This window comes from Carlito syrichta, unplaced genomic scaffold (genome assembly GCF_000164805.1).
Source record: "Carlito syrichta isolate Samal-C Ts95f unplaced genomic scaffold, Tarsius_syrichta-2.0.1 Scaffold126449, whole genome shotgun sequence".
NCBI lineage: Eukaryota > Metazoa > Chordata > Mammalia > Primates > Tarsiidae > Carlito > Carlito syrichta.
Genome location: NW_007070545.1, coordinates 111,088 through 135,968, shown reverse-complemented (window position 1 = coordinate 135,968; position 24,881 = coordinate 111,088). Strand labels below are relative to the sequence as shown.

The window sequence follows — 24,881 nt, the reverse complement described above, 5'->3', positions numbered from 1 at the left end:
ATTCTCAGAGCAATGAGAATGAAATAAAACTGAGCTGGGTGGGTCTGTGCAGGCTACGTGGACTGATGAAACCTGAGATTCTTAAGCAGACACCCCCCTCCTTATGCCTAGGGAGGTGTGTTGTGGGGTTCACCCATCCAAGAAGGCATTAATTGAAGCCAGTTCATCTCTGGACATGTTTGCGAATCCCACAGGCGTCAAAATCTCCATGAGACATCCTTGGGAATAATTAGCTGAATGCAATTGCCTTAGTAACCAAGTTAGCATCCGAGCCCCATGGAGTGGCACAGCTTTTGAACAGAATTAATCAATGTCAACCGTGCTGATGTTTGTTCTTTGCAGGATTAAAGAAAAATCAACAACCCCCAAGTGTGGCTTGACCAGATGCACTTTCTCTCCCAAAGGATAAATAAAGCAAGAAGAAAATGATTTCAATGGCAGCATGTGAGGTTTTATAATAAACGCAAGACTGAACTACCTTAGTCGGCGGTGCATACACTTCAAAAAATCCCTTTCATGCCTTCAAACTGAGTCATGGGTCTCTAACTGGTCTATCTGGCTCACCCATGTATGGACTCTGTGACTATGGGAGAATGCTTAACTCTTCTCAGCCTTAGTTATTGTTGCCCGTAAGAAAGGGGTAATAATATTGCCAACTTATATGCCTTCTAGGGCTGCTATACAAACTGCCACAGATCAAACAACAGAAATGAATTTTCTTGCAGTTCTGGAGGCTGGAATCCAAGATCCAGGTCCCGCAGAGTCAGTTTCCTCGGAGGGCTCACTCTGGCTTGTGGGTGGTCGCCTTCTTTCTGCCTCTTCACATGGTCATTCCTCTGCTCACGGGCCCCTGACATCTCCCCGTGGGTCCTCACCTCCCTTATAAGTCAGATTGGACTAGCGCTCACCCCGATGTCCTCATTCTAACTTGATGACCCCTCTAAAGGCTGTCTCCAAAGACAGTAACATTGTGAGCCACTGGGGTAGGGACCGCTGCATGAACACGGTCCAATTCATAACACCACCCAGCAGGGCTGCTTGGTAGAATGGATGATGCCTCTCCACGGATACAACATAATCCTCGAAACCGGTGACTGTGCCACCTTGCACGACCAAAGGGACTTTGCAGATGTGACGAAGCAAAGGATCATGGGGTGGGAAAGTGATCCAGGCGGGCCCAGTGTCATCCTGAGGGCTCTTCCAGAGGCAGGCAGCGAGGTCAGAGGCAGCAGAAGGACAGGCGATAACAGAAGCAAGAGCTCGGAGCGCGGCAAGGAGGGGCCGTAGGTCAAGGCACCCGGGCAGCCGCCAGAAGCGGGAAGGGCAAAGAACAGGCTGTTCTCCCCCAGAGCCTTCGGAAGGAAGGAAGCCATCCCTCTGGCTCCACTTTAGCCCCCTAAGGCCCAGTTCGGACTCCAGAATTGCGAGAGAACGAATTCATGTTGTTTTGAGTCACCCCGTCTGTGGTGACTGGTGGCAGCAGCCCCGGGACACTGGTGCGGGTCGCCGTGAGGACGACACGAGGGCCTGGCACAGTCATCGGCAGGGTGGGAGCACTCAGAAGGGGTCAGCCTGCCGGCCACACCCCCACCAGGGCCGTCCCAATTGCAACGGGTATTGGGGGCGGAGAGGCCGCGTTGGCAAAAGCTGCCAAATTCCCCCGTCACGTTGGTGCTTCCTGCCCCGTCTGAAGTCAAGGTCCCAGAGAGTTGGGGGCTGTGCGGGGGTTGGGAGCACAAGCTTCAGAGCTGGGGAAGGTCCGCCCCTGCCTGAAGTCCGTCGTTTTTTCTTTCATTCATTCGGCAACTCTTTCTGAACCGCATCCCTGCCCCACTCTGAGGCTTGGCGCTCCCCAGTCCTGTGGCAGCGGGGAGTCGATGGGCAGTGTCATGCCAGGTCATCGGTCCTGGGACCCAAGGAAGCAAGGAGGGGCTGGGGGCCAGAGGAGGCACTTAATTAGCACAAACCGGGTGGCTCCAAGCAACAGAAGTGTCTTATTTTACAGCTCAGGACACCAGAAGTCCAGAACCAAGGTGTCAGCACATTTGGTTCTTCCGGAGGCTCTGAGTGTGAAGTTCCCACCTCCCTCCTGGCTTCCAGTGGTCCCAGGCAATTCCTGGTACCCTGTGTCTCATCAGTGCATCACTCCACATTCCACCTCTGTCTACACATGGCCTTCTCCTCTGTGGGTATCTGTGTCTCTTTCCCCTCTTCTTATGAGGACACCAGTCACTGGATCTAGGGCTCACCCTACTCCAGTTTGACCTCACCTTAACTGAGATACAAGACAGAACTGCCTTGGTAACCAAGTAATCGTTTGCTGGCAAAGACACAATTTGCTGGGACACATAGACACCCTTCTCTGGCAGAGGCACTATTTCTCAATAATGTCACATTCATTCACAGGCCCTGGCTAGACGTGCATTTTGCAGAGACGTTCTTCAACCTTCTGCAGTATCCAGGAGGACATTGCAACTGAGCTGTGTCTTAAGTTGGGGTGTTCAGTGGGAAGAAAGCACATAGTCGAGAGACAAGGCCTGGCAAAGTTTCAGGCACCAGTAGCACCCTAGGTGGCCTAGCATGGCCAGGCTGCAGGACACAGAGGACCAGCTGACTGACCAGGTCAGAAAATGACCTAAGACCTTCAGACCCTGATCACTGGGTCAGTGCTTCCAAAACGCTTGTCTACAAATAGTCCTGGGGTATGCAACATCCAAGCTTCTGTCTAAAATTGTGTCCTTTTGGCTCTTCTGGGTTAAAATGGTTCCTTCTGCTTCTTCTCTCTTTATGCACGTATGGTAGTAACACTTGGTAGTTACTTTTAATATCCTTAGTTGTCAGTTTGGGGTTTTTTTGCTTTTTTTGAACTGGAGTCTCACTCCATTGCCCAGGCTGGAGTGCAGTGGCACACTCACGCCCACCCCAGCATCAACCTGCTGGATGCTGGCGATCCTTCTGCCTCAGCCTTTCAAGTAGCCAGAACTACAGGTGCATGCTACCATGCCCGGCTGATTTTTAATATTTATTATAGAGATGAGGTCTCACCAAGTTGCCCGGGATGATCTTGACAAGCGGGCTCAGACAGGCCACTTGCCTCGGCCTCCCAAAGTGCTGGGATTACAGGCTGAGCCACCAAGCCTGGCCAGTTGTCAAATTTAAAAGTTGAAAGGCACATCTCAGAGTCTGCTTTTCATTTCTGAGATTATAATGCAACATAGAATCCCAAAGCCTGACACCAGTGCCATAGGCACTAGAGAGCCATTAAGGAGATTTATGCAATGGAGGGACAGGGTGAGATTTACGCTTTGAAAGGCCATCTGAGTCATAGTAAAGAAGTAATGCAGCCTTATGTGTGGGTGTTGTCACAAATGAAAAGTTTCCTGAAATGTGAACAACAATTTTTAGAAAATCAAATTAGATATGTATTATCAGCATGTTCTTTGAATTATTACTGCCTACTTCTGGGAATTATTCAGCCTAATTCTGGGAACCTTCATTTTGGTTTTTTCCATTTTCCCACCCACCAGCAGAGAACATTGATCTAGAAACCAGTTTGAGAGTAGGTCTTATCTCTACTAACAATTGACCTTTATTTTAACAAGTCACCAAGGGGGAAATGGCACATCACGGACCCTCTGCAAATAGTTCTCTCTTCATTGATAAAATAAGATTAGTGATGGTTGCCTCTAAGAGTTTTGTCAGGATTAAGTGAAGTGACAAATAAAATACCCTCCTCCGTGGTACCCAATACCAAATAGCCGCACTGCACATTGTTAAATCCATGTCACGTGCTTCCTGTCATCCCTGGCACATAGTCAGCACTCAGGAAAGACCAACTGTTAACACTTTCAAGACTGCCATCAACAGAGGCATCATGGTGGGGACTGCAGCTTGCACTTGGTCTCTGCCTCCTTGGGAAGCAGTAGACAGGGGAGGAAGAAGAAGACTCCAATGAGTAGTGATGGTGTGTGGTTTCTTAATTGTTACCCAGCTTCTAGAACAACTCGTGCCAATGTGGTGAGAGATTTCAAAACTTGGGAATGAAGTTCCTTGGCATCCTGTCCCACATTGGCTTGCTGGTGCTGGTGTGTGGCTGCATAGCCCACTCAAGTTGGCTTGAATTCAAGTCAAAGGTCAACAGCCAGGATGAGTCCCTCTGATCACGCCTCAACCTCCAGTCAATGCCTCCAGCCATCCTTGCCCATTCTGTTGGCATCACCTCCATGCTAAAATGTCTTTGCCTCCCTCTGTTATTAATGACAATCGTGTCTTCTATGTGCCTGGCCCCATGCTGGTTGCTCTGGGCTTCATTCTCCTCCTCTGGAAAATGGGAATAACAGCAGCAATCTCGCTGTCCTGCGAGTGTATGAGATGGCATTTGCTTGGCCCAGAGTACGGCCCAAGCGCAGTGCATAAGAAGTGCTGAAATAAATGACAGTGACCCATTCCTCCAGAGTCTTCCTGTAACCACATGGAGTAGGTAATATCATCCAACTTACAGCTGAGGAAACTGAGCCTCACAGAGGGCAGTGTGCTCATGTCTACACAGCCAGCAAGAGGCAGACGCAGGACTGGAACTCAGGGCTTCCATCTGTCTTTTCCCACCTCCCCCAACCTCCTGCATGCACATAGATGTGTCCCCTTCACTGGTGATAAAACAGCCACAGATTTTAACTTTGCAAGTCTGCCTTTTTTCTCCAGGTTTTTTTTTGTCTTCATTGCTGCATAAGATTGCCAGCAATGAATCTTAAGAAACCCCCTGTCAAGGGACACATGCAGAAATGTCCTCGCAGCCTTTCCTTGCAGCCTGTGCATGGGTTCCATTGGACCAGAGCCATTTCTGGGCAGTGATTTTAAAATAGCCCAGCTGACATTTTATGCTTTGTTTTATTTGAGGGCTGGGAAATAATTCAAGAGCAGGACCAGATTTTATAACCTCGCATGCATCCTTTCCATCAAAGTGTCATTCTGCCCAGCTCTGAAATTAGGGGCCTGTCCTCAGAAAACGTCGTCGCATCCACACAATGCTTCCGATGCCCTTTGGAACGCTCGAGCCTGTTTTCAACAGGACAACACTGTGCAGCTGAGATATGATCAATGTGAAAAATAGAGCTGGAGGAAATGGTCCTGAAACCAGCGACGCTGAAGGCTCTGATAAGATGCTTTGCCGGTGAAGTGCTCTTCTTATTAAATCCCAAGTGACTCAGACTCTCCGTCTCCTCCAGACGGTTTTGCTGGCAACTGCCCAGTTTGTCCCCCATGAAAGAGACCCGATTTGCCAAAAGCTCAAGAGTCTTCCCCTGAATTTGCCCCAGCTTCTTTGAAAAGAGTCACGACGGTCCTGTCACTGTCATTTATTTCAGCACTTCTTATGCACTGCGCTTGGGCCGTACTCTGGGCCAAGCAAATGCCATCTCATACACTCGCAGGACAGCGAGATTGCTGCTGTTATTCCCATTTTCCAGAGGAGGAGAATGAAGCCCAGAGCAAGTGGCCCGAGATGATACAGCTAGTGCATTCATTTTCTGTTGCTGGGTAACTAATTACTACTAGCTTAACAACTTACGGTAATTCACATTTATTATGTTCTCTCAGTTTCCGAGGATCAGGCGTGGCTTCACTGGGTCCAAAACCTAGTGGAACCCAAGGCCCTCTCCCAAGCTCTCGGGGTTGTTGGCAGAATTCGGTTCTGTGTCCCCATTTTCTGGTGACTGGAGGCCAGAGGTCACTTCTTTCGTGCCTAGAGGTGCCCGCATTCCCTGCCACGTGGTCTGCTCCCACATGGCAGCTCGTGTCTGGGCTCTCGTTCCAGTCTGTCAAGGCAGAGTCTTATATAACCCCACGGAACCATGGCACCGGCATCCCAGCCACTTTGCCTTATAACAAAACCGAATCAGGGGAGCGACGCCCCTCAGCTTTGCCAGGTTCCGTGGGCTAGAGGCTCACCACGGGTCAGGCCATTTGTCCTGCCAGCCTGCTGCTTCCTCATCTGCAGATGAGAACTCACTGCCTGGAAGGTACTCAGCTGGCTCTTTCCTGCCACTCAGATGTCCACCTAATGTCACCTCTTCTGAGAGGCCTTCCTGACCACCTGCCGAAAGCAGGGCCCCTCTATGGGTCTCTTTTCCAGACCTTAATTGCTTTCTTCAGCACACCTGTCCCAGCTTCAACTCACGCCTCGTATTCACGTGCTTTCTGGTGTGCCTGTCTTCCTCGAGTGCAAGCCTTGTCTTGATCACGATGTGTCCCCATGACCACAGACAGAGGGGACACTTCATGATGCTTACAGTTTCGCTCTGTGGGCTGGATTCTGTGCCAAGTCGTGGCACGGGAAGAAAGTGTGTTATTTACAATGTGTCTCATCCGATCAGCAAAGGAAACTGAGGCACAGACAGGGATTACGCAGGTAGTTGAAGAAGGGGCTAAAGTTAGCACCCTGGGTCAGACTCTTCCGAACAGGGCAGCCCCCTTCTGGTGGTGCCTAGGGACCAAGCCAGCCCCATCCGTGCCCCATCCTGAGCTCAGGATATGAGATGCGGTGAGCAGGGCCCTCCTGAGGCCGCTGCCGGGTCTTGGACAGGCGGTAGACTTGTCCGAGGCCGCGCCACACTGTGATCTGTGAGGCCCCCAGCTGCCCCTGGAGATCTGCCACCCCCTCTATCCGTGCTTCTTCCACTGTGCCAGTTGTATTAGCTTCCTGCAGCTGCCACAGCAAATTGCCACAAAATTGGTAGCTTAAAACCCTGCAAATGTATTCTCTCATACGCCTGGCCAGAAGCCCCAAAGCAAAGTGTAGTCAGGGCTGTGCTTCTCTGGCGTCTCTAGGGGAGACTTGGCTCCTGGCTGCTCCAGCTTCTGGTGGCCCCGGGTGTTCCTTGGTCTGGGGCTGCGTCACTGCAGTCTCCACTCTGTCTCCCCATGGCCATCTTCTCTCCTGCTTCTCTGGGTTCACATCTTTCACCTCCATTCTCCTATAAAGACACAAGTCATTGCAACTGATTACGCCTGCAAAGACCCCATTTCCAGGTTCCACTCTGGGATTCTGTGTGGACTTGAATTTGGAGGGGATGCCATTCAAGCCAGTACAGCAGGTCACATCTTCTGAGGTCTGTCACCCGCCCCACCCCGCTGTTGTCTTGACTCCGCCTTAAGCTGTGGTCCTGCCTGGCGTGTCATGGCTTATACTCCCTGGGCCACAGTCACTTCTGCCTCTCTGATCCCTACGTTCCAAACCAGGTCATCCCAGACCTAGCAGTACCTCCAGGGATGAGCTTTAACATTGATACTGTGTTTTCATTCTTGATCCATATTTTATTTTCTCTTTTCTTGAGAAACCCTGTTGGGAGTCACCCTGGGCAGGGACCAAGTGTTTGCTGATTTGATCCACAAACACTTGACTCTGCATCTTCTGCCTTTTGTTTCGGTTTTGTAGGTTCTCAAGTTCATTCTTCCCACGGGGCTCCCTGAGCACCTCCACAATAATTTCTTTGGTCACAGTGGAGGTTTTGTGACCTCGGCAGCAGGGGCCCACTTTCTTAATGCTCATCAATACTCGTGGGCTTGAAAAGTCACCAAGAAGATAAAAATGTAAATATATAGGCTAAGTGTTTCTTTCATTCCCAAACCCACAGGCATTGTATCACTTGAATACAAGTAACCACAGTATGTTTTCAGGTAGAATTAATATTTGATAAACTCAGGAGCAGTCACTGTATATTTCAAAGAAAGCGATCATTAGTCTCATCAGACTTGGCATTTATTATAAATGAGTGAAGATCTGTGCATTTGTAAAGTCTCTGGTTTTAATACAGAGCTGCAGCAAGTATGTGCGTGTTAATAATATGCAAATTGGATTGAAGTTTCACTGCTCTTACGTTCATTCTTCCATCCTTCTACTCAATGTTACTTCACGTGTGTCTCCTGGTGTTGGGCACTGTGCCTGGTACAGGTGAGCAGAGTGGGGAAAGTAAAGCCCCAGCCTTTAAAAAACTCCTCCTGGAATGGTGAGGCGCCTTGCTGTCATGGTGATGTAGAACAGAACTTTCCAGAAACTCCCCAGCCCAGATTGTATTGCATGTCTTTCTGCATGTTACCCTAAAAATGTGGTCAACAAATGTTCTACACAAAAGGCCAGATAATAAATACTCTTTGCATTGAGGGCCACACTAGTCTCTGTTGTCTATTCCTTTTTGTTTGTGTCTGTGTCTGTGGTTTTGTTACTACAAGCATTTAAAAATGCAAAAGCAATTCTTAGCTCACAGACCATAAGAAACAGGCCCAGGACTGGATTTGGCTGGGGGCTGTAATCTGCTCATCTCTAACCTACACAAGTGACTGACCCTTGTTGAGCTCAACGGACACCATGACCCACACGAGAGCCCTGGTGGGAAGATGCTCCCCTGGCAGGCGTAGACCACACGGTCAGTGTACCCTTGTGGCCGTGGTAGTTGGAGTTGAGAGGCCAAAAATTAAGACTATTCAGGAAAAAAGTCTCAAACAATCGTCCTGCTGTTCCAGACAGGAAGAACACAGGCGTTCTATCATCACGCAAATTACTTTCCCATGCCCTGTCTGAGACCCCAGGCCAGGGACAGAAGAGTGCCCTGGGTGTTGCAGATTTGATCCTGACATGGTGCTTGTTGATACACCCCTCTGTGGACTTGGGGATCACATTTCTGGCTTCTTTGTTTTCTTTTTCAGAGATATCAAGCCAGACAACATCCTGCTAGATGAACACGGTAAGCCTGCCATGAATTTTTTATAGACTCAGTGGAATGTTCGAGGCACTGGGAAACCGTAGGGTCCTGGTGAGTTGAATGTTGGGGTTGACTAGAAAACCGTTGTTTTTTTGTCAATCCTGGTGGGCAAACACCTGCGTACATTTCTGGTCCATGACCTGCCGTGGAAAGTGAACTTACTTAAGGGGAAGTTAAAGTCTAAATCCAAAGTCATTGCTGTTCATATCCTGCTGTGAGGATGACAAGGCAGCAGTGGGAACAGACCTTGGGTTTCCAACCCCAGCCCCACCCACCATGTATTAACCTGTGGCTTCAGGAGTCACTCACCTCTCTGAGCCTCAATGTCCTCGTCTGTAAAATCGAACAAGGTGCCCACCTTGCAGGTTGTCTTGGGGATGAAATGACTTGGTGTATGCCTCGTAACCAGAGCTCCATCATCGATCAGCCACAAAGTTTTTCCTCATCTTTTGGCTATGTAAGGCTTCTTTCATATGCACACAGATCCCTTGAGACTCTGTATTTTAACCGCTGCTGGGAGGCCAACGCAGCTGGTGCATGGACCACTCTTTGTAGCGAGGCATCATGTCAGTGGTTCTCCAACTCTGACCCTGTCAGAATAACCTGGAGGACCCAGTAAAAATCAAAGCCAGACCCTATCCTGCTTCAGTGAACCTGGGCCTCCGTCCTGGGCCAGCATTCTGTGGATGAGCTACCTGGCAAAGTTTAAGAACCTTGAGTCCGGAGCACAGCCCGAGAACATTCCGTGGACTTGACAATCGATTGCAGTTGATGCCAACAGCAGCCTGACAGCCTTGAAAACTAAATTCGCTGGTGTTACCTCAAGAGCCTGTCCTTCAAGACCTTTCAGGGGGTGGGCTGGAGCAAGCAGGTGGGATTTTTCCAAGTTTGAGGCTCTCAAAGATGAACGTGGGCCAGACGCGGTGGTTCAGCCTGGCATCCCAGCACTTTGGGAGGCCTGAGCCCAGGGCTTCGAGACCAGCCCGGGCAACTTGGTAAGACCTCATCTCTACAGCAGATCACCAAAAAACTAGCCAGGCATGGTGGTGTGCATCTGTACTTCCAGCTACTTGGAAGGCTGAGGCGGAAGGATCACCTGAGTCCGGCAGGTCGAGGCTGCGGTGGCCATGAGCATGCCATTGCACTCCAGCCTGGGCGACAAGAGTGAGACTCCAACTCAAAAAAAAAAGATGATTATGTCAGCTCATCCACATAGCTTACCCTGCCGCCCTTCCCCACCCCTGCAGGATGAGTTCATGGCTCTGTATCAGTACTCCCCTAGAACTTTCCATGTGCCGGCAACATGGCTCAGGGTATCCCAGCTCACAGAGGGCATCTCTAGGTACGGGGTGATGAATCGGACCATTTGAATCTCGGCATCAGAAGCTGAAACCAGACTGAGCGCTTTGGGGCCGTGGGGCGGAAATCACTGTGCTCCTGAACAGCAAGGTGAGCAGCGGCCTGGAGATGCCAGGGCCACTGGACAGAGCTGAGAATCCGCATCAAGCCTGCGGAGGAAGCAAACCCAAGGTCCCCGTTTGTGTCTACAAGTCAGGACCCTCAGATGTGGAGCTCAGCGGCACCCCCAGCCGCTGTGTGTCCCCGGGCTACCGGGGACCCCTCTGCGTCTCCGCCTTCCCAGCAGGAACAAGGAAGTCGTCAACCGCCTCGTGGGGTGATGGAGATCTCGGGTGAGACACGGTGGTCAGCCGCCCGTCACGGCACCCGTGCTCAGTGCTCAGGAAGGGGTGTGTACCTTTCAGGGGGTGGGCTGGAGCACCCTTGCCGTCCTCTTTCTCTGGGGCAGGACAAGGTCAGATCACAGATCCAGGGGGAAGGGAGATGAGAAGCGGCACAGGCCGGTTCTGCAGGGCTGCCCGGAGAGCAGGGGTCTGGAGGCGTCTGGACAGGATCCTCAGGGACTTGCCCTGGTGATTGAGAGAAACTTCTAGGCCGAGACTTCCAGGCCCTGGACAGCTGTGCAGGAGCAAAATGCAGGCAGGAGCACGCATCCGTGGGACTGATGTAGCCACTCCACCGATGAGGAATGAGGCTCCGAGAGCCTGGGGGAACCCGGGCCGTCTGGCTCCTCCGTTCTCTCTCGCTCTTCACCGCCCCTGGCCTCAGCTCTCCGGAAGCTGCAGCCTGAAGGACACAGGCTCCCTCCCGCACAGCTGTCCCTGGGTTTCCCCCTTCCTGTGCCCTTGGATTTCGGTCCACCCCCATCCCACCTGCTTTCCTGGACCCCCTCTCAGGCTTCTTCTCAGCCCTTTCCCAGATCCTGTCCTGACCCTCTGAGGTCCCCATCCTTCTCCAAGCCTGGCGTGGCTGGCTCACACAGCGGCCCGACCTTGCCGTGCGACTGCGCAGAGCCCCACGGCCTCCCCAGGCGCCCCTGCGTCCAGCCTTGTCCTTCTTCATGCTCCCATTTCATCAAGGAGTCCCTGCTAGTCCCGGCTACTGAGCACTGAATTCACTCTTTCATACCAAAAAGTGAACGTCTAGTCGGCCTGCCTCCTCCCCAGCGACAATGAGTGGCTTCTGTGGGGTACAGACAGGAAATTTAGGGGCAGGGAATTTTTATCAGAAAAGATAAGTCTCCTCTAGGAGGGAAGGGAAAGGGAGGCGTCTCCACCATGGCCCTCCTTGCCCCACCTCGATGATGGGGGAAGCCGATCGGCTTCTCTGCTAGAGCCTGTCTCCGGCCATTCTTGCTTTTATCCTCTTTCTGGGGATAGAAATATGAATTGGGCAAACCCGGTTCCAGCCCTCATGGCCTCACGGTGTTCTTGGGGAGAGCACAGAGAAACTCAGGCAGGGTGGGAGACCTGATGCCAGGGGCAGGTACACACAGAAGCCATCTTGGGAGCCATGGCAGTGGGAGCCCGGAGGCATGCTGAGGCTGGTCGGAGGAAGGGGCCTGGGTGGACAGGCGGAGGACCCCGGCGCAGAGCTGCAGAGACAAGAGGGAGATGGCTGTGAGGAACACAGCACAGCTGAGCCCCTCCCCTAGCCGCACCTAACGGGGGGGGGGGGGGTCAGATCTCGCTGGGCCTTGTAGCTGCCATGTTTAGGGGTTTGAAGTTTACTCTGAGGGCCACAGGAGCCTCTGAGGAGCAGACATCGGGCAGGACCCAGCGTGACCAGACTTGGAGTTAAGAGGGATCTCTCAGGCCGCAGGATGGAGCCTGGGTTATAGGGGCACAGACTGGCTCCAAGAGGAGCCCAAAGTGAAGAGCAAGTTTGCGGGTGACAGTCAGAAGGCCAGGGGTGTTCGTCTTCTCGGGCTGCCATTACAAAAGGCCACAGGCTGGGGGGCTCCAACGAAGGCTTCTGTTTTCTTACACTCGTGGAGGCTGGAAGTCTGAAGCCAAGGCTGGTGTCTCCTGTCTCCCTCCTTTGCAGATGGCCATCTTCTCTCTATGTCCTCACATGGTCACACGTGCAGCACGTGTCCCTGAGTGGGTCCTGAGGGCATACTTGTGCTGCTGTGCACAGGTACCTTTTGTAGGCTGCGTGACAAAAGGGTTGACACACACCCTCTGTGAGTCTGTGTCCCAATACCCTCTTCTTACAAGGACCTTAGTGGTCTTGAAGTAGAGCCCAACCTAAAGGCTTCACTTTGACGTGATCACCTCTCTAAAGGCTTCTTCTCCAAATATGGTCACGTCCTGTGGTACCGAGGTTGGAACATTAGCATACGTAGTTTAGGGTTACACGATTCAGTTGCTGGCACTAGGCAAACAGTAGGAGTGGCAGCCACCAGAAGCCATAAGCCGGTGCCCGCCAGTCTGGCTTAAGTCATTTCTTCATTCACTCCTACAGGGCGGAGCTGCCTTTGGGTTTCAGGCCTCATGCAGGGACCCGGGATTCGGAGGGCATTTCTCAAGACTCACAGTGGGGCACACAGCTAACTCCAGCCAGTGGCAAGACTTCTAACGCACCGCCCACCCGGGCAGGATCAGCCTGGGATATGGACACACCCGGGTTCCCAGGGCACCGGGTGGGACTGAGAGCTACAGAAAGCTCTGAGAAATTTCGATTTCGAGTCTTCGTCTGCATCTCAAAACCACCAGGTGACCAGGCTTGGTGGCTCAGCCTGTCTTCCCAGCACTTTGGGAGGCCGAGGTGAGTGCAGGTTCGAGACCAGCCTGAGCAACTTGGCGAGGCCTCGTCTCTACAACAAAATAAAAAATCAGCCGGGAATGGTGGCACACGCCTGCGGTTCTGACTGCTTGGAAGGCTGAGGCGGAAGGATCGCCGGAGCCCAGCAGGTCGACGCTGGGGTGGCCGTGAGTGTGCCACTGCCCGCCAGCCTGGATGATGAGTGAAACTCCAACTCAAAAAAAAAGAAAAAACCCACCAGGCCTGGGTCTCCAAAGCCAGCCAGAGATTTCCTTAGTGCCCTTGCAGCTGATGGGAGTACCTGGGTCCAGTGATCGGGTGAAGACTCACACTTGGTGCTTTCTTTCTGGGAACAGGCCAGTAGCGACTCCCAGGAATGTTGGCACCTTTTGTGGACCTCAGGATGGGAATTCAACCCTGTGCGTTTCTTTTTTCTCTTTTTTTTGAGTTGGAGTCTCACTCTGTCGCCCAGACTGGAGTGCAGTGGCCGCTCCCGGCCACCACAGCCTCGACCTGCTGGGCTCCGGCGATCCTTCTGCCTCAGCCGTCCAAGGAGCCAGAATTACAGGCATGCGCTACCACGCCCGGCTGATTTTTTGATTTATTGTAGAGATGAGGTCTCGCTGCCCAGGCGGGTCTCGAACCTGTGGGCTCAGGCACTCCACTCACCTCAGCCTCCCAAAGGCGCGGGATGACAGGCTGAGCCACTGAACCCGACTTGTGCATTTCTAATCATTTATTTTGTGGGCTTGTATTTATGTATCTTATACTTTCTGAACCTTTGCTTTCTTTCTTTTTGTAATTTTTAATTTTAAAGATGTGGGGTACAGTTCAGGGTTGGGCATACAAATGTTCATTATGCGGGCACCCTTTTTGATGAGGTGTGTGCTCCTTCCCCAGCAGTTCCCCGCTACTGCCAATCCCTTTCTTATAGTATTATGATAGTTGTCCAAGGTCCGCTTATGAGTGAGAACATGTGATACTCGTGAACCTTTGCTTTCAATCGTGTGCTATATCCATAGGAGGAGTGCGTGTCTCTGAATGTGTCCTAAGGGTGCGTTTGTGCTGGCATCCACATGCGCAACTGCATGGCAAAACCATTTACAAAGCAGGCAACTGTGTGTTGCTACTACAAGAGTGCCATCACTGGTCACGTGAAGTGTTATCTCAGAGAGCAAGTTGGTGAGTTGCGTGTTTCCAGTGAAGTATAGACATAAATAAATGCATTAATGTTTTATTAATGATGTTCAAAATTCGCTAGTTACACGATCCAAGCATCTCACGCCAGCTTCCCTGTTCCCCTGGTGTCTGTTTTTCCATTTGATTGCTCAGGGTGGGTTTCATGTCTTAGAGTGGGCGCTTTAACCCTGCTCCAGGTTGGCAGCAAAGCAGAGAGAAACCCTGCATCGAGGTAAAACAATGTTGAAGGAGATATAGCGTCTTAGGACAAAATGGGAGAAAAGCTGAGTGAGCTTCAGGCCAAAGATAAAGAGCTCAAGGAAATAGAGGATTTAAAGCTGTAGAGGGAAGGGGAAGAGATTGCATTTTCTCTTGGTACGATAAAGCAGGCTGGGTGTGATGGCTCACGCCTATAATCCCAACACTTGGAGAGGCTGAGGTGGGAGGATCACTTGAGGCCGGGAGTTCACGACCAGCTGGGGCAACACAGCCAGACCCTGTCTCTACACACACACAAAATCTTAATAGAATTAGCCAGACATGGTGGTGTGCACTTAAAGTCCCAGCTACTTGGGAGACTGAGACAGGAGGATCGCTTGATCCCCGGAGTTCAAAGTCGCCGTGAGCTGTGACCGCACCACTGCACTCTGGCCCGGACGACAGAGCAAGCTTGTCTCTCAATAAATAAAATAAAATAACCACGTAACTTTAATGACATATGCAGGAAACATCCAGTTAGCTCACCAGCCTCTGGAGTGGAGGGAATGTAGGCTGTGCTCAGCCTATCTCGGAGGGGCTTGCTCTGAGGACGGAGGTCCGCTGAGGTTGGGTGGGCAGGGCTGGTGGGCAGCCTCCTCCGGTGGTCTTCACAGCCGTGCAGCAGGAGAGCCCACAGCCTCCTTCTTTCCGGGTCACGTTTGCTGCCCCCGTGGCCGACTTGTTAAGTCGCTCGGCCAGACCTAGAGTCCGTGCGGGGGGGCACCGCAAAGCCACGTGGCAACAGGGTGACCCACAGAGGGGCGAAGAATTGAGACAACTAATGCCTTCGCCGACCGCGAGGGTCGAGGAAGAGGCCGGTGGGCGTGGACCGGGCCGCACGCACAGGCGGGGGGTTCGCCCTTTCCACACGGACCCTCAACTTCCTCAAAGACAACAAGGAGAGGAGAGCCAGAGACAAGGGGAGTGCCTGCCTGTGGGCCCTAAGTGCCATCGAGGGCCCTGACTCAAAGTTCCTTGATGGCGGCAGTGAAGGGTGTCGTCCCCATCCTCTTCTGCATGTGGGAAAGCGGCTCACTCGTTATCACCGACCTGCCACAGCCAGGCATTGTGCCCGGTGGTGAAATGGCACAGGGTTCCTAGGTCGAGGACCTCACGGTATGGGGTGGCGGTTCTTGGTCACGGTGGCACACCCCTGGGCTCAAGGACCCCTCGGGAGGAGCTCATTTCATTCATTTTGCAAGACAGAGGCCTGAGTTGTGGGACTTTCTGCATTTCCAGGAATTTCTCATCTGCATCCAGGGCTTGGAGTAGGAGGGGTTGAAATCTAGATAGGTGATGAGGCCCCAATAGGGTCAGGGCTGGGCCAGCACAAGGGTGGGCCTGCAGGAGAGCAGAAGGTCATGGAGGCCGGGGAGCGGTACGGGAGGGCTTCCTGGAAGAGGGAATGTGTGTGTGCATGAGGTCGAAGGAGCACTTGGAGGGCAGCATTCCAGGGGAACACACCCATTTCTTGTGGCCATGGGATGGGCACAGTGGGGCTCAGAAACCTGGCCTGCTCTTCAGCAGCTGGTAACATGGCAGCCATGCATGGGAGCAAACTTGCTTTCCTTGTTGTGTGTACCATGTCTTGTGTTTTCTGTATTCCGAGACTTTGGTCTCTGAGCCCTTGCTGAGCCAGAGGCCCTGGCCTTCCCGGGACTGGCTGATTCTAGAGATGATAAACAGCTCTACAGAGGACATTTTTTTTTCAGTTGGAGTCTCACTCTGCTGCCCAGACTGGAGTGCGGTGGTTCGAGACCCACCTGGGCAACTTGGCGAGGCCTCGTCTCTACCATAAATCAGAAATTAGCTGGGCATGGTAGCACATGTCTATAGTTCCGGCTACTTGGAAGGCTGAGGCCGGAGGACACATTTTTAAAATGCACGTCAACCAGCCCAGAGCCCACATCTTCCGCGCACCGCCTTTGCGAGAGTCTCATGGGCATTTCGCACTCTGGGCCAGCCACCTGCCGTCAGCACTCCGGGCCTCAGACGACTAGAGGCAGCCCCCAGGCCCCGGGGCAGCGGGATGATTCAAACCAGCCAGTCCTCACCTGCCTGCCTGCCACGATCACTCCTTCCCACAGAAGTCACAGTCCGCGCTCGGTCCCACACGCCCCTCCCTCTGTCCTCCTCGCCAGTCCTGGCACCTCCCCGTGTGCCGCCCCCCAGCCCCGCCATGACGCAGGCTGCCCCCTGCTCATGGGACCCACGGGGAACAAGCTGTCTTTCCAGTGGCCGTCGTCGCCAGGTCTGTTGGCCTTCCTGCACCTCACACTTCCTATGCACGCACTGTGTTTTAGAACACCGATGAGCTGGACTCGTTTCAAAGAATCGCCCCTCCATCTGTTGCTAACATTTGTTGATGCCTGGGACGAGTGTTCCCCAAAGTGGCCCAGGCCAGCCACGTCAACACCCCCCTTCCCCACTGTCGAAATATTTTAGACGCCACCCCAGCATGCCGAGAAGAAGAGACTCGAGCGTGTGCTGTGTACGAAGCTTCAGATGCAAGGGGTTGCAGCCATGGCAAAGGAAGGGGGGAAGCCACCCACACAAGTTGGGGAGCAGAGATGATTTTGCCAAGTCGAGGGGCCAGTGGTGAATGTCCTTAGTCTAGAGGGGGCTCAGAGAGTCTGAGGACAGGCGTCAAGTGCTGTTGAAAGAGATGCCAGGTGTCCTAGAGACAGCTTTAGTGAGATGCTTTTCAGAAGGCTGCCGAGAAGGAGGGTTTCTACTCAGAGGCCTCCACTAAGTAGTCCTTGTATTTCTTGGGGCTACCATAACAAAGTCCCACAAACTGACGGAAATGTGTTGCCTCACAGTTCTGGAGGCTGGAAGTCCTAGACCAAGGAGTCGGTTAGGCCATGCACCCTCTGAACTCATAAGGGTCTGCTCCAGACCCCTCTCCTAGTTTCTTGACTTGTGGTAGCATAACTCTGATCTTCGCATGGTGTTCTTCGTGTGTGCGTGCCTGTGTCCAAATGTCTCCTCTTCGTAAGGGCATCATAATGGATTAGGCGCTCACCCCCATTTCATCATAACTAATGACGTCCGCAATGACCCTGTTTTCAAATAAGGTCACGTTCTGTAGTACTGGGAATTTGACTGCAGTAAATAAATGGAGGGGAGGGACACAATTCAATCCATAACACGCCCATCTTTTCCATGTGGGATTTTAGCAAATAAGAAATAGAAGTGTCAGAGGCCAAGACATCACCTTCATTGCTGAAAAAGCCTCGAATTTGTGTGACAGCTAATAGGGGCTTCTAATCCCAGGACCCAGAGGTGAATTCACTACCCAGACCCCTCGCCTGGGTGGGGCGAGGCGCTGCCCAAGTAAGACCAAGAGCTTGGAGGACCAGAAGAGGAGTCCTGTTTCTGGTAAGAGGAACCTGGGCAGAGCTGAGCTGAGTAAGGCCAGTTGGTCACTTCAAATTTACCCTAAACGTAATCACTGCACCTTCCTTGGTGGGAAATGCTATGGTCTGAACGTTTGTATCCCCTCAAAATTCATAGGTTGAAACTGAACTCCCAAGTTGATGGCATTTGGAGGCGTGGACTTTGGGAGGTGACTAAGTCATATATGAGGGTAGAACCTTTGTGAATCAGATGAGTGCCCTCATGAGAGAGATCCCGGAGAGTTCCTCACCCCTTCCGCAATGCGAGGGCACAGCGAGAAGGTGCCATCTATAAATCAGGAAGTGGGTCCTCACTAGACCCAGAATCTGTCAAGCCCTTGATCTTGGACTTCAGCCTCCAGAACTGTGAAAAATCAATATCGGCTGTTAATAAACCACCAGTTTATGGCATTCTGCTATAGCAGTCTGAATGGACTAAGACAGGGAGTGAAGGGGTGGAAAGAGGCTAATAATGAACTTAGGACAAATCCTTCCTTGTGGAAATTGTGCCCACTAACACTGGGTCCCAGGTCCAGCTCTGCCTGACAAGCATTATCTTAATTAGCTGGTGTGAGGACGCATGCCTGTAGTCCCACCTACTCAGGAGACTGACATGGAAGGATCACTTGAGGCCAGGAGTTCAAGACCAGCCTGGACAACAGAGTAAGCCTCTTATCTCTGCAGGCAAAATTCTATGCACCTTTAGTCCCAGTTACCCAGGAGACTGGGGAAGGAGGATCACTTGAGCTCAGGAATTCGAGGCTGCATTGAGCTATGATCATACCAATGCACTACAGCCTGGATGACAGCACAAGACTCTGTCTCTTTAAAAAAAATCTGAATTGCTCACTGTTCCCAGGACAGTGTTTGCTATCAGACTGGAGACACACATGGCCTGGCACTGGCTTCATTAAGTGCACCTGTGTGGAGAGGAGGCTCCTGTCCTAGAATAAGCTTGGGACCCAGTGGGAAAAGCAACGGTCTTGACACCCCATGCCCCAGGGTGGAGGCAGCACCATCACTGGGCAGCTGCATATCCTCAGTTCGTTTTACCTGTCGGGACTTCATTGACCTTGATGAGAGTGGTTTCACGAAGGAGGCCGCGGGCCTCAGGTGACACTAACCGGGGTTTGAAGTCTGACTCAGGACCTCGGGCTAAACAGTCACTTTCTCAGCTGCTCCCACCACGGAAGGGAAGATGAGACTGTGTTCAGAAGAGTCCTGCCTCAGCAAACTCTCCGTCCGTTGAGCGTACTCAACTCCGCCCCAGAAAGACGGCCTCTGCCTGGCTTCTGCAAATCCTCCCTCATCGGCAGAACCCAAATCCCGGCCAGAACCCTAGCTGCAAGAGAGTCAGGGAATGCGGTTTCCTCCTCCTGGCCCTTGGGACTCAGGAGGTGGCAAAGAATGGAGTGGAAGAGGATGCTGAGTGCCGGGAGAGAAGCCAGCATGCACCTCACAGAGTCACTGCAAGGAAGAGATCATGGTCAGAAAGTGCTGCAAAACGCCTCCAAGATGCTCTTAATTTTGACGGATATGCTTTTGTAAAATCACATGCCCCACACAGCGAGGAGGGAGGAACGTGTATTAGCCAGGCAGTCTTGGCTCTGCAGCAGTAACTAACTAACCCAGAAACCTGGTGGCTTGATATTGACAGCCATGGAAATAGAGAAAAAGCGGGGGGGGGGGGAAACTGAGCACTCTCAAAAGCCTTGGAACGGGTGGTGGTCACGCCCCATCAGCTCAAATAGGGTACAAATGCCAGGCAGCCTCGATGGAATCCCACAGCGCATGGGGCAGGGGATGCTGGCAGAAGCTGGGGTGGGAGTAACCCTCCCAGATCTCAGGGAGGAACTCAGGAAGCCCAGGAGACTTGCATGTCCCGTCACCAGCTGTTGTTCCACATCCTTCCCTTGTGCACAGGGGCAGGCAGATTGTTTTTTCAGGCCCTGCATTCCCACCCTATGCCAACATAGGAGAGGAAGCCAAATTAAATGAAACCAGCAGATATCAAAGGATCACTTCATTCTTTATCAGGCAAAAGCACATTCTGAAAACACAGTCACTCTCCCTACGGCCATAAGCCAAATGAAGCTTGGATAAACTTATGCCGTGGAATTGGACTGGGGTTCTTTTCTCCTTTTGTGGCCCTTCAGCAATAAGTCCTCTGTGATCTCCATGAGGATAAGTGGGAGGGAACGAATCGTCTGTGTGGTGCCGGAGCGTGCGATCCTGTGTGAGAACAGCCTCCAGCATATGTCAGCACCCATGGCCTGGAAGTGCAGATGTTATTGGCGCCAGTGAGTGCAGGTTGCTGTGGGTGGCCAGAGCCTGCCATGGGAGCGGGCAGCGAGACACATGGCCTGGATTCTCGTCTCCCTTGGGCTTCCGCTGATTCTTGCAGCAGGAGCACGTTCACCCCTAACGTGGGTAAAATATGGCTCCTGCAAGCCCACTGGGGTGGGGACAGATGTTCATGTGAAACTTCACTCCAAATTCTAGAATGATGAAAGGCGGCTCACACCTGTAATTTCAGCACCTTGGGAGGCAAAGACAGGAAGATCACTTGAGGCCAGGAGTTCAAGATCAACCTGGGCAGCATAGCAAAACCTCCTCTTTGCAAAAAATAAAAAGAATTAACCGGGGGTGGTGGCACACACCTGTAGTCTCAGCTACTCAGGAGGCTGAGGTGGGAGGATCCCTTGAGTCCAGGAGTTTGAGGCTATGGTAACCTATGATCATGCCACTGTACTTTAGCCCGGGCGAAAAGTGAGACTTTGCCTCTAAAAATCACAAACAAGCAAAAAGATGAAAGAGAAACAAACCAGAGAACACGTGGAAGGAGATGACCTCTTATAGGCTCCCTTCCATCCTCACTTCAGGTCTGCCTGTGGGTGCCATCTTTGCACCCCCTCCAGGAGTTCCCAGGGAGGTGTGCCACCCATCGAAGCACAGATTCCAGAGGACGCGAGAAGAGGGAATTCCTCTGCCTACACAAGGCCCACCCTTTTCAGAAGACCCTATATTCCCAATGAGATCGCTGCACCAGGCTACAGCCAGGCTCACATTGGATCAATGCCATGTGGGGTTTTCTCATCATGTGGCTGCAGTCTGAAAATTCAAGGGTTGCTGGCGGGCTCAGTGGCTCAGCCTGTCATCCCGCGCTTTGGGAGGCCAGGGTGAGTGAATTGCCTGAGCCCGCGGGTTCAAGACCCACCTGGGCAACTTGGCGAGACCTCATCTCTACAATAAATCAAAAATTAGCCGGGTGTGGTAGCACACACCTGTACAGGGAGCAGCCCCTGTGGAGAGATTTAGAAGGTCCCTTGGAAGGTGGGGCAGCGTCGGCGATTATTCTGGAAAGATAAAGAGAAAGAAAGAGGGGAGAAAGAAAGAGACTGGACTCCTGCTCAAGTGACCAGAAGCCGTTTAATGGGTGTAATCCCAGGGCTTTTATCCCCAAACTCCACAAAGTTATCATCACGGGAACTCCTGCTGCTATGGTTACACAAACAGTAGCATGTGCCTTTCACATGAACAGGTCCAGGTGCACACAGTACACCCCCCACTCTCAAGCAGATGTATTTTTCAAACATAAGTAAAAACATGAAGTTCTTATCCAGTTTCTATGTACCCTTAATTGTTTATAGCTACATAACATCGTTCAATGCTTACACCTAAAACCAACATAATGATATATTGCCTTTTACTATTCTATATGACAATTCAAACTGGTTTCTATAAAACAATTGGTGCTATGGTTACTCTCTCCTAGCACTAGCCAGCCTAATACAAACTTCACTGGCCCCCCTAAATCAAACTGAACTAACCACACTTCTATAATAAAATGGTTACTTAATTTTTCTTAATCTATATAAACTATTTTCTAAAACCTATATCTATAACTTTCTAAAAGTCACATCAAGATAACCTGTGACCTGTACTAAGGCTCCTCAATGTGACTCAAAGCCAAACTTAAATTGTGATAAAGCAAAAGACCATAAGTCGTGGGGAATGGGAACAATAGACTCCTAGGTTAGCTGTGTTTGTTCCGGTCTCAGAGTTTTCTGTTAGAGCCAGCTGGAGCTTTACTTGGTAGCTTGTGCCAAATGGAAAAGGAGGGAGGGAATGGGTCAACAGCTCCCGAACACATCCTAGTGGTCTCGGGGTCAATGGCCCTTCCTGATCCCTAATGCTCAGTGGGCCTCTGAGGCCGGCTCCCAACATGCCAGTAGTTCCAGCTACTTGGGAGATTGAGGCGGAAGGATCGCCAGAGCCCAGCAGGTCGAAGCTGCGGTGACCAGGAGCAGTCACTGCACTCCAGCCTGGGCAACAGAGTGAGACTCCAACTCAAAAAAAAAATTCAAGGGTTGAAACAGAGTGTTGTTAACTCCTGTGAGAATTATGACACCTCTACAAGGCAATAAAGAATGAAGAAAGGCGACAGGATTTGCTTGCTAGGCCTCTTTCTTCTCTGGGTTCTTTATACATAAAATAAGTGTATTTCTCAGTTCTGAAGGCTGTGAAGGCCAAGACTGATGCATGGGCAGATTCGGTGTCTGGTGAGGGCTGCTCTCTGCTTCCAAAATGATGCCTTGTAGCCGTGTCCTCACGTGACAGAGGGGAAAAAACAAAATGGGCAAACTTGGTGAGGCCTTTTTTATATGGCTGCTAATCCCATCCAGAAAAGCAGAGCCTTCTTGATCTAATCACCTCCGAAAAACGTTACCTCTTAATGCAATTGGCCTTCTGTATCCATGGGTTCCATGTCTGAGGAGTCAACCAGCTGTGGATCATCAAAACTACATATAAAAATAAAAACCGGGAGCAGACAGCAGACACTCTCACTGCTTCCTGACTGTTGTGCCCTTCATAACATCTTTCCTTTAATAAATCTACCTTTCTTAATCCAAAAAAATTTTAAAAAAACAAAAAACCAACCAAACAAAAAACAACCATACAATAATTAAATGCAGCACAAATAATATATTTACACTTAAAAATAACTATTTACATTATGTGAGGTATTATAAGTAATCCAGAGGTTATTTAAGTATATGAGAGGATTATACATGCTACACGCAAGTGCAAAGCTATTTTATGTAAGGGACCTGAGTGTCTGCAGATTTTGGTGTTCCTGGGTTCTCCTGGTTCCAATCGTCCACATGAACACTGAGGAATGACTGTAGCTATCACGTTGGTGATTAAGTTTCGACACAGGAATTTTGAAGAGCACATACATTTAAACCATAGTAGGGGCCGGGCTCAGTAGCTCATCCTGTAATCCCAGCACTTTGGGAGGCCGAGGGAAGTGGATTGTCCGAGCCTGCGTGTTTGAGACCCGCCTGGGAAACTTGGTGAGACCTCATCTCTACAATAAATCAAAAATTAGCCAGGCGTGGTAGCGCGCGCCTGTAGTTCCAGCTACTTGGAAGGCTGAGGCGGAAGGATCGCCGGAGCCCAGCAGGTCGAGACTGCGGTGGCCGGGAGCGGCCGCTGCACTCCAGTCTGGGCGACGGACTGAGACTCCAACTCCAAAAAAAAAAAACATACTGGGAACCGTTCCCAATAATCTAACCACGATGGCACCCCAATCTCAGACTTCTGGCCTCCAGAACCATGGGAAATAAACATACGTTGTTCAATCCACCCAGTGAAAGCCTTCTGTTGTAGCAGCCCAAATGGACTAAGACGCAGTCAGAGATGCCACCCTGGTGGTGAGTTGCCTGTGAGTGGAAGTATGTGAGCAAAAGTTGGATGATCGCCTGCTAGTAGAATCACTCTTGGGGCTATGTTTTGAAGAATTAATGGAAGTCTGCCAGGCAGAGAGAGGATAGGGAAGAACATTCCAAGTGGTGTCAAAGGCTTGGCGGTGAGGTGAATTTCTTTGCTTTCAAAGAAAGGGGAGAGACATGTCTGGAGTCCAGAATACGTGAACAGGACCGGGAGTATGGTTGTTGATGATTGATACTGTCATCTGAACTTGTACTAATGGGTCACACACCATGTCCTGGTCTCCTTCTCTTTAAGCTTATGGATGTTTTCAGTTTATGGAAAGGAAACCAGTTGTATTTCCACATGTTTGCAGTAAATTTCCCGAGAAGAAACTCGTAGGAAACCTCGGTCGGCGTTTCACTTTCCTCCGTCTTTCTTCAGCCATTAGAGGAAGCTCCCTGGGAACTCACAGCTCATCGACGAGCACAGTCAGGGGAAAGCAGAAGTGGGATTCTACTGTCTGTCGCATAGGGTGTTGCCTGCAGGACCCGAACTCCCGGGTGTAACAGCACATCCACTTCAGAGCATCCCCAAGGGCCAGGAGGAAGCAAGTCAGGACTGCCTGACTCTGCTCTGAGTCGAGCAGTGGGAAAGCCCCATCCCAGCTCCCACACCTTTCAACCAAGAGACCTCACACCGGTCCCTCGTGTCTGGAATCAGGTTATTCTGAAACAACAAGAACAGTCATAGCTTCCTCAGAGGAAGATTTGAAAGATTCCTGTGAGACGTGGCACCGATTACCAGTTATCAAACCTAAATCATAGCGGCTTCAGGTAGACAAGGGTTGCATTTTCTCTCCCTCTCTATCCATTTCCCTTCATGGGTCCTCGTCCCAATGGTCCACGCACCGCAGTCAAAGTGGTATTCCAAATTGAGCTGGTGGGAGGTGGGGAGGGGGTGAGGGTTGGAAAATGACCTCTTGGGCGCAATGTTCACTCTTTGTGTGAGGGGCACACTAAAAGCCCAGACTTCACCGCTATGCAATATGTATATGAAGACGCTTACACAGGTATCCTCCAAATATATAAAAAATTAAAAAGCAAACTTGAGCCAGATCACGTCAAAACCCTCTTCCTTGGAGAAAGGGCCACCATTCCCCGGTAGCCCAGGGGCCTTACCTGCTCACCCCTTCCTTTCTGAGCTGCTTTTCCACTCTCTTCCTTTGTCTCTCTGGCCCCTTTGCTGCTCCCCTGCTGGGCCCTGGTACTGACAGTCCCCTCTGCCAGCTACACTTTTCCTCCAGAGATCTGGCAGCTTGCCCCTTCTTTTTCAGGTCTTCGGCAAGTCTTTTTGGGGGGAGAGGGAGGGGGATGGGATTAACAGGAGCAATTATCTGTCTGGGGATGGGAAAATACCTCTTATCAACAGGGTGCCTGAATGAAACGTAATT

The 24,881-nt window shown here is 51.3% G+C and overlaps 1 protein-coding gene across 1 annotated transcript in view; it reads left to right on the top strand.

Annotated features, from left to right (window-relative positions):
- The first annotated feature begins 5,090 nt into the window (after positions 1–5,090).
- Positions 5,091–24,881, top strand: part of LOC103250043 (serine/threonine-protein kinase 32B-like) — a 95,459-nt gene continuing 75,668 nt past the window's right edge. Inside the window, exons 1-2 of the mRNA XM_021707825.1 lie at positions 5,091–5,170; positions 8,701–8,738. Of these exons, the coding sequence (XP_021563500.1) occupies positions 5,091–5,170; positions 8,701–8,738 (118 nt within the window). The remainder of the gene's footprint in view (positions 5,171–8,700; positions 8,739–24,881) is intronic.